At 45.5% G+C, this 9,680-nt stretch overlaps 1 protein-coding gene across 1 annotated transcript; it reads left to right on the top strand.

Moving 5' to 3' along the window:
* Positions 1-243: 243 nt before the first annotated feature.
* Positions 244-7,192, top strand: SAYSD1 (SAYSVFN motif domain containing 1). The gene is made up of 2 exons (XM_024557977.4): positions 244-588; positions 6,303-7,192. Exons 1-2 carry the CDS (start codon positions 382-384, stop codon positions 6,645-6,647), a joined length of 552 nt encoding a protein of 183 aa, XP_024413745.2. The 5' UTR covers positions 244-381; the 3' UTR covers positions 6,648-7,192.
* Positions 7,193-9,680: the final 2,488 nt, after the last annotated feature.

The following is a 9,680-nucleotide window of genomic DNA, read 5'->3' as shown; positions in this document are numbered from 1 at the left end:
GATCACCTTTTCAATCTGGTCCCCAGTATGCGCTCCACCTGTTAGGGAGCAGATCCCTGACATCAGATGGAGCAAAGAGCTACCCTCAGAGAAACCCGGGGCTAGAGAGGAACAATGGGGAAGTCTTTAAGCTTCAGATTCTTAACCCCTGTGCCTGAGGAGGTGGACACCACGTCCCCGTGCGTTCAGAAGGGACTGTTAGCGCAGACAGCCCACGGAGCGTCACAAACCTAACTCACGCTGGAACTCCAGACCACAGCGCGCACGCGCAGCAGAGAGCCGCTACGCACGCGCACTGTGGCGTGCCGCCGCGCTAAACTGGGCGCACATTCTCAGCGGTGGGCGCGCGCTCCCCGGCTCCCGGGGAGTGGGGCGCGCACGATGGAAGAGCGGTTAGCCGAGTTCCGGGCGGCTCGAAAACGGGCGGAGCTGGCGGCCGAAGCCAGCACTTCGAGCCAGAGCGCACAAACCTCGGGGAAGAAGGCGGAAGCAACTGCAACTCCAAAGTCAGCTCTGGGCTGGCTAAAACTGTTCCTGGTGTGGAAACGGAGGCCCGCGAGTTCCCAGGCCCAGCCCAGCGTCACTCAGGTGAGAGGAGGGAGGCCTCACCCCCAGGGACGTGGCTTCTGAGCGGCCGTGGTGGCTTCTCCGGAAACTCTGGCCGAGGCTCCGCCCCTGCCACAACTAGGTAGTCTTCAGGCCCCTCCCCGGTAAGGGATTGGCCTGCCCTGTCCCGTAGTGGCCCCGCCCACGGGTCCTGGCCCACAGGCCACGCCTCCTCGGGTCCTGGGTGGGGCCTGCCGGCGGAGGCGGAGCTGCTGGTGCTTTCCACGTGTTCCTGGAGCTGGGTGGCCTATCTGTCAAGCTGATTGTCTGACAAAAGGATGAGAAGAAATGCCGGACCTCTAATTGGTTCTTACTAATCAAGCTGTTTCTGTCCTAAGTTCATTTTCATGGACTCAGTTATCACTCTCGGGTTTGCTCTGGTGTGACAGTTCTCATTAAATTTTTTTTCTAATTTATCAGCGTGTCAACACTGATAAGTCGGTTTGACAATTTCTTTTCCAGGTAGCTCCGGCTTACTGGTGGGAAGCAGGGTCTAGGCAGTGATTTTAAACCTTTTTCATCTCATGGCATACGTAAACTAATTACTAAAATTTTGTGGCACACCATAAAACATATTTTTTGCCAACCTGACAAAAAAAGTAGGTTTAATTTTGATTCATTCATGCCGACCAGCTACTGTTATATTGGCTGCTGTTAATTTTTAAAAAGCTTTTATTTATTTATTTTTAGGGGAAGGGAGGGAGAAAGAGGAGAGAAACATGAATGGGTTGTCTCCGGCCCGCCCCCAACGGGGGACCTGGCCCTCGACCCAGACATGTGCCCTGACTGGGAATTGAACCAGTGACCTTCCCATTTGCAGGGCGATACCCAACCTACTGAACCACACCAGTTGGGGCTGCTGTTGTAATTTTTTTCTTTGACAGTCTAAGGGGAAAGAGGTCAGTGCCCCTCGCTAAATAGTCAGGTATTGCCTGTTTTAAACATTCTTGCAGCACACTGAATATCGCTGGTCTGGGTGCTGGAGGAAAGCACCTCGGCCCTTGCATCATTAAGCGTTGAGCTGAGTTAGTTGAGGGATCATCATTGTGACACCCTGTGGTTTTGCGAAACCGCTCCACAACCGTGTGGAGCCCCAGCGCTCTGTTAATGGAGGGTAAAAGGTCTAATTGGATAGTGATGAAGAAGTGGCAGTAATTAAGGCTTTATTCGATCTCACACATGCAGCCAGTAACCCACATAGCCTGTGCTTTAGAAATGGTATTTGCAAAACTTGCAAAAGTGTGGTAGCTGTAACTGCCAGAGGTGGCATGTGTTTCTGTTGAACGAGAGACGCTTATTCAGGTTCAATAATGCATCTTGAAGGTGAAAACAATATTTAGATTGGTATGATAGCTTTCTTGCCCTTTAATTCTTTTAGTAATCTTATTTTATAGATGAACTTAATTCACATCTCTGTACCTTCATTTAGTTTTCACTGATGAGTAAAGTGACAAGATTGGAGTATCTAAGTGGGAATACAGGACAAAATACCGAGGGAAAACCAGTGCTTTGAGACAATCTGTGACATGGCCTTTGTACTTCAGAAGTGTAATAAGAGCCAAAAATTCCTTCTGAATTCCTTATTAAGTTCATTTATTATTGCACAACATTTGGTGTTAGGGAATTTTTTTAAAATCATGAATTCTTAGTCAATTTTGATATTGTTCTCTATGACAGGCAGGGTTCCAACTGGTTTGCAGAAAAAGAGTGCTGTAGCGTTCAAACAATCCTTTTCTCGCGTGCAGTTTGTCTCAGGGTAACTTTATTGTTGACTAGAACTCACTGAGCACAATTGCTTAAGCTTTCGGAATCCACTTCCCTTACCCCTTTTTCCTCCTGCCGTTAAAAAACAATGTCTAACCCACACAATGAGTTTTTGACTATATGTCTCATTGCCAAAGGAATATGAGATCATTGAGTTGAACCCAGAGAATCTGAACTTGGAGAAAGCTTCCAGTGTTAGAACCCAAAAGCTGATTGTCTGACAAAAGGATGAGAAGAAATGCTGGACCTCTAAGTGGTTCTTACTAATCAAGCTGTTTCTGTCCTAAGTCCATTTTCATGGACTCAGTTATCACTCCCAGGTTTGCTCTGGTGTGACAGTTCTCATTAAATTTTTTTTCTAATTTATAATCTATCTCTGCCTAATAATTTTGGTGGTACACAGTGGCATGTCAGATTTCTTAAGCCTTTTATTTGTAATTGCTTTTTTTTCAGTAGTCATTGATAAGGAAGCATCCACATCCCCTACTTTCGGATTTAGCTTGGGGAAATGCAGTCCCCGAAGTACAACGTAATATTTCTTTCTGTGACAGACTTCCACAACATTAAGACAAAAGTGCTTGCAACTTTTTAAAATCCCGTAGAAACCCCGTCTCCCTCCCCAGACATATCCCACACCAGCCCCCAGGGCACCGTCTAGCCCCACGGTTCACTGCCCACACCTGTCTTGCAACTCCTCACCTCCAACCCTTGGCTCAGGTTGGCCCACTGCTCAAATGCACTTTTTCTTTGGAGTCACCTGGCTAAGCACAGTCTTTGCACCAGCCCCTCAAGTCCAGAAGTCACCTTTTAGTTTCCTCCTTTCCCTCGCCACCATTCGTTCACTCAGCAAAATCCTAGCATGTGCCCACCTTGTTCAAGCTACTACCCTGAATTTGGGGAGACAGTGTGATAAAGACGAATCCCTGCTTTCACAGAACTACTGTTTGGGTTTGGGGAGGCAGATAGTAAACAAAAGAACAGAATGAAGAATGCTCTGAAAGAGGGAGAGAAACACACACTGTGCTGGTGAATTGGAGGTGTGGGGTGCAGAGCGCCCCTTTAAATTGGGTGGGCAGGAGAACCTCACCAAGGGGGTGACATTTCAAAGAAGGAGCCACTCTTGCAGAAATCTGGGGACAAGGCCAAGGACACATGTAATGGATTTTTACTGAGGTTTATAGGAGGAGAGGGAGCCAGTGAGGTGATATGAGGGGACTGGGGCATTCCTCTGAGAGGGAAGTATAGATGCAGAGGCCCTGTGGTGGGAAGCAGCTTAGTATTTGGTGAATGGAAGTAGGTATCTTCCCTAAACTGTGCCTGTATGTGCTTTGATGACCACAGACACTTCCCACTTGCACACAAGATGCACTTGAACTAAAATGCCAAATGAAGCAGAGGAATCCCCCATATCCCTCAGATCCCTTCTTTGTCCCTTTGCCAGTTCTATTAAGCATCCCCCACCTCCTTCTACCCCTCTGACCCTTCCACTTACCATCTCCCATAAAGGCTCCTGACTAACTAACAAGGGCTTTGGAGGGAGATCATCCTTAGATTCTAAACCAACCTCTTCTCTGCCTATCACTAGCTGTGTGACTTTAGGGGAGTTACCTAACATCTCAATGATTCCTTATCAGTACATTGGGAATAATAATGCCTGCCTGGATTATAGGAGATCAGGGATCTTGAAAGTACTTAGTAAATAAATGATGGCTATAAGCAGTATTTTTATACTCCCTCAATAATACAATAAATTCAATTTACTGTGAATTTCAAATAATACACTTGATGTGGCTAAAAAAGAAAGCTCTAACAAATAATATTTCTCAAGCAACGTAAGTCAGATGACCTGTATTTTTCTTATCAGGACCAAATAATATTTGTGGTCCCTTCTAAAATTAAGTGAAAAATAGGAGATAGAATTGAAGAAATGAACGGAAAGTTCTGCTGTTTATTGCCCACCTATGTATGGGCACCATGTTTGGCTCTGGAGACATCAAAAGGTACTGGCAAGTCTGTGGCTTCGTGGTAACAATCAAGGGCCACATGCAACCTATATTAAAAGAGAAACACTTCAGTAAGTATAATTTTGCCTAATGTTTATTTTCTTAGACAGTTCCTTCTTTCATAGTCATCTGTATATCATGTTGTGTGCTCACCAACCTAAGTAAAATCTCCTTCCATCACCACTTACCCCCTCTTTACCCTTTCCTGTCCCACCCCCAAGCCCTCTGGTAATCACCAGGCTATTGTCTGTGCCTGTGGGTTTTCTTTCTTCCTTTTCAAAAGATCTTATTTATTTATTTTTAGAGAGATGGGAAGGAAGGAAGAGAGAGAGGTAGATAAACATCAACGTATGAGAAAAACATTAATCGGCTGCCTCTCACACGCCCCCAACTGGGGACCTGGCCCGCAACCCAGGCACCTGACGGGGAATCCAGCTGGAGACCTCAGTGCGCTGAGCCACACCTGCCAGGGCTATGAGTTTTCTTTTTCTTTGCTTAATCCCTTCACCTTTTTCACTCAGTCCCTCGCCCTCCTCCCCTCTGACGGCTGTCAGTGTGTTTCTACTTTGTTAGTTTAACTTACTGAAAAAATAAATAAAATTAAAAAATAAAGAGAGACGCTTCGATGCTGAATAGTTTGGTGCTCAATGAGAAAGAGCCAGTCAGTGATTGGGGAGGCAGAGGGAGCACCCTCCTGTGTGGCCAAGAAGGTCAGGGCATACACAGCTCAGCAGTCGTGCTCGCCTGGAAGGAGGCAAGGGGCTGTGGATTGGAGAGGAGACAGAGGCTATTCCAGGCCACAGACAGGCAATGTCTTTGGGCAGTAAGACCAATTGAACGGGAGTAAAGGGTGCATTTATTCAGCATTAGATTGTGCTGTACAGGAAATTTTTTAGACCATCATTTTTGAAATGGTAAGTCATGATCTTTTAGTGAGGGTTGAAATCAATTTAGACAAATCCAGCCTTCTGTTAAAATAAGTTTTAAAAAATAGAATAGAAAATGACAGCTTCATATGTAATGAAGGTATTTGTTGATTTGTGAAAATTTTTTCTGTTGCATACATATATACATTATACATACACATGCATATATATAATAATTTTTTTTAATTGTAGGTCATACCCCCAAAAGTTCGGAAAATATTGGAATAGAGATCAAGCTCCCTAAACCTACCTATAAATCCCTGTGTCTCCGATTAGCACTCAGCATGGGGGCTGTGTACTGGCATTTCTATCTGTTGAATAAATGGAGGGCCTTGGATTTCAGCCCAAGGAGTTTAAATTTTAACCTACAGGCAGTAACAACTTGCTGAGGGCTTTGTGAGCAGGAGGTTGACTGGTATTTGAGAGGTTCATTTAGCAGCCATAGGTACATATGATGGCATGAAGAGGGAAGAGATAGGAGGCAGAGAGGCCTCATAGGAGACCCTGCCTGAGTCCGTGGATGTGCAGGAAGGTCATCGGATGGGTTGTGGCTGTAACAGTAATTTTTATTTTTATGTGGAAGGGGTTTTTGTTTTCTCTTTCTGGCGTAGTCCTCATTTGAGAATGATGTCACTCAAAATGTTAGCTCATCTAATGCAATCAACAAACATCGATGCTGTGTGTGAAGCACGCATGTGGCTCTTGCATTACCAGTTACTGGGGACCTTCTGTGTGAGGCACTAATTAGTGCTTGTTAGCAGCAGACTCATCTGAGAAAATGTCTCCCACGAAGGGGAACCTCTCCAGATGCCGTATGGTTTTCATCCGGTCATCTCACTAAGTGCTGATCGGTTTGGATTGAGTCAGAGCAGGGCAGGGCAAGGAAGTAGAAATCAGTGAGCCAGAAGCCTTCCCGGAGCAGCGGGAGCTGTATCTCCAGATTGGTTTTCATCCGCTCAGACCCATTACCCTTTATTCTTACTTCTGTTTGTTTGTGTCCTAGGAAGCCGCTCAGCCCGGGAGCAGCACATCACAGCCCCCACGGAGAACAGCCATTCCCCCACCATTGCCACGGGACCAGTCCTTCCTGACCAGCATCACCTTCTTGAAAGTTCTTCTCTGGTTGGTCCTGCTGGGACTGTTTGTGGAACTGGAATTTGGCCTGGCTTATTTTGTCCTGTCCTTGTTCTACTGGATGTACGTCGGGACACGGGGCCCTGGGGAGAAGAAGGAGGGAGAGAAGAGCGCCTACTCTGTGTTCAACCCAGGCTGCGAAGCCATCCAGGGCACCCTGACTGCAGAGCAGTTTGAGCGTGAGTTACAGTTTAGACCCCTGGAGGGGAGGTAGGGCCAGCTGCGCTGTCATCAACTGGCCTCCTAGCAACTCGGCCCTCCTGGCAGATGGCCATGGACTTGTGGGTTTGTTCAGGTGTCCCAGGTTAAGGACAATTTGCAAGTTCTTCCTTTGACCGTGCGGTTCTACCTCCTTTCCCTCATCTTCTGCTGCAGGTTCGTCTCTGAACTTCTCTTTGGTTTTGGTGAAACTCCCTGAAAGACACTCACTGTAGGTCTGATGCAATTTATAAAAAGTAAATACTCAAAAAGCCTTGTTTGCCTCATTATTTGGAGAGGGGTGGTTTTAGAGCACTAGAAAGGCTCTGGGGAGATAACTGTAAAATATCCAGCTGTTTGTTTTAATGGTCGGCTCCATCAGGATTGTGCATTAAAAGTATTCTCTTTAAGTCTTCTCATAGTTACAGCATTTTTATTTCCTGAAAGGTTTAAGTTGCAAGTTTTGGTTTTGGGGGTCTTGTTTTGTTTTTTTTTCTTCCTGTTTTGTTTTGCTTTTTTGGTCATTGATAGTATTGAAAAATAAAATATCTTTAAAACTGCCGCTGGTGTGGGGTGTGGCTCAGTTGGTTGGGTGTCCCCCTGCAAAGTCGGGTGTCCCCCTGCAAAGTCGGGTGTCCCCATGGTCGCCAGTTTGATTCCCCATCAGGGCACATGCCTGGGTTGTGGGTTTGGTTCCTGGTTGGAGCGCATATGAGAGACAACCAATTGATGTGTCTCTGTTATATCGTTTCTCTCCATCTCTTCCTCCCTTCCCCACTCTCTCTAAATAAATTAATTAAATTAAATAAATAAAACAGCTACTTTTCAGAAACAGATGCTATTGTCCATCTCCATCCTCTACTCTCCTCAATGATTCTGCCCCGACTCAGTGAAGGACAAGAGAAGCCAAAGTCCTGGGTGATGCATGTGGGGAGGGATTTCACAAAGTCCATATTGTTTCAGAACAGACCCAGGGGGGTGAACAATATACTATTACTGAAAGGACCCTCCCTTTCTCTCTAGGGCCCCCCACCCCGACCTACTAGGTTCGCCTTGCCCACTGCCAGAGGAAAGACGTCTCTCAATGCTAGAGATTGGTGAAAAGGAATTATTCATTTAAAAGTTATACAGACTTAGAGTAATAACTTAATGTCTTCATTAAAATACTAAAGTCCTCTAGAATCCCACAGATGCACAGTCCTTCCCTCTCCCTCTGGCCAGTCAGGGGTCCTGTATCTCAGGAAAAGAAGAAGAAGTCTGTGATTCAGGCTCCCGGCACCATCAGCTGTGTTGTGGACACAGGGTCCCCACTCTGCCAAAGCAGCGTGGTTCTCTCTCCCTTCTCCACCAAAGCTGTGTGGTCCTCTCCTCGGTATGGCCACTGCGCCTGGGTTTAAATCCCAGCTCCCATCTTCCTCTGCAGCCCCATTTCCAACTCCTCCCACAATCAGTTACACCTGCCAGCATTCCCGAATTCTTCCAGCTTTACTGGGCTGTCACCATAAGTCAGGGCAGGTGTGGCCCCATGGCACGGAGCCAAGTTCCAAGCTCTCACGCAGCTGCTGTAACCAGAGGGAGTTGCTTCCCAGTTACATCTTGGGTGGAAGTTACTCCCATCCCCCTGGCTCAAAGCAGGGCCACAGCTATTTAACATATCTATGAAACCAGTTAAAGGTTATAGATATGTTAAATGACCATGCCAGAGGTTAGCTGCACAGCTGTTGCTGTACAAAACAGCTCTGAATGGCCCTGTTCCCTGTGTCCTTTCCCCCAGCTCAGGTTTGTGGGGGTGAGGACATCCTATATATATTTTTCTAATATTTCCCGGACACCTTGAGTTCTGGACCCCATTACAAATCCCTATTTGGGGCCCACCTTTTGGCCATACCCTGTTACAATATGGGTAGGTTTGATAAGTAGTTGCTAATGATAAAGTCAGCCAGAAAAAATTCTCGAGTGTGTACAGAGGGGAGCTCCGAAAGTGGAACCCCAGATTCACTGGTTGCCTGGGGAGTTTCTAGTACTCTAAGGGCTTCAGAGTAAGCAGCCCCGTGCCTGTGGCCTTCGGTGAGAAGTTATGTGAATAGCGATACTCAGGCTTGCTTTCAGTGTTCTCTTCAGTACAAAGTCAGAATTCGGGTCATTAAAATTGGGCTAAACAAATCATTAAAAACTTTTCTAAGAGATCATACTGATGAATAAGAGGACTCTAGTTTTAAAGCAATAGTGTTTTCCAAACTTAAGATTTTAAGAAGTTAATGATTCCTCAGGTTTCCCACTTCAGAATTCAGTTATTTATTCTTATACTATGAAGGTAACTTTACTATTTATGAGATGTTATTAAGTAAGGGATGCCTACTGTTAATTTTTTTTATTCTAGCCTGATTCATTTGTTGTAGCAAACTTTTAGTACAGTTTAAAGTTAGCTTTTATCCATTGAATGTCAGTACTATGCTAGGTGCTTGAGATATGATGAGAAAAGCAGGCATATTCCCAGTTCCAGCATACAGTCTGGCCAGGAGCGGGGTGGTGGACAAAGTAAAACAAGCATTTCCAGCAATACAGTGAGATAAGTTTTAGTTACAGGATGTGTGCTGGGAGGATGTTCTCACTTATCACACTGTGTGGCCAACTCACCCCATGCGTTTCAGCCCTTGGTGAAAATTCTGCTGTGCATGGCTCCTCTCCAGAGCCCTTTGCTGATTGGGAATTTGACTGTCCCTCAGGGTCATCCAGTCGAGCAGAAGGTCCTTTTAGTTCATAAAGAAGTCTTTTCTTCCATGACTTCTGTGTGAAGTGGATCTGTAGAGAGCATGGGAAACAGATGAATCCCTAGTAAACATGTTGATTGCATTTAAGATACATGATTTTGTTTTCTGATTTATTCTCTTAAGGCTCTCTTCATTTCCCTGATGTTTTACTCGGGCTTTTCCATTTCATAAAAGCCAAATACAAGCAAGAAATCTCTTTGATCAATAAGCAGTATTCTAGGAAACACTTAATTTACATTTTAAAAATATATAATTCAAACTTTTCCCCAAAGCAAAGT

The sequence above is a fragment of the Desmodus rotundus genome, chromosome 11 (genome assembly GCF_022682495.2).
Source record: "Desmodus rotundus isolate HL8 chromosome 11, HLdesRot8A.1, whole genome shotgun sequence".
NCBI lineage: Eukaryota > Metazoa > Chordata > Mammalia > Chiroptera > Phyllostomidae > Desmodus > Desmodus rotundus.
Note: the sequence above shows the minus strand (reverse complement) of the source record. Positions and strands in the feature narration are given on the sequence as shown.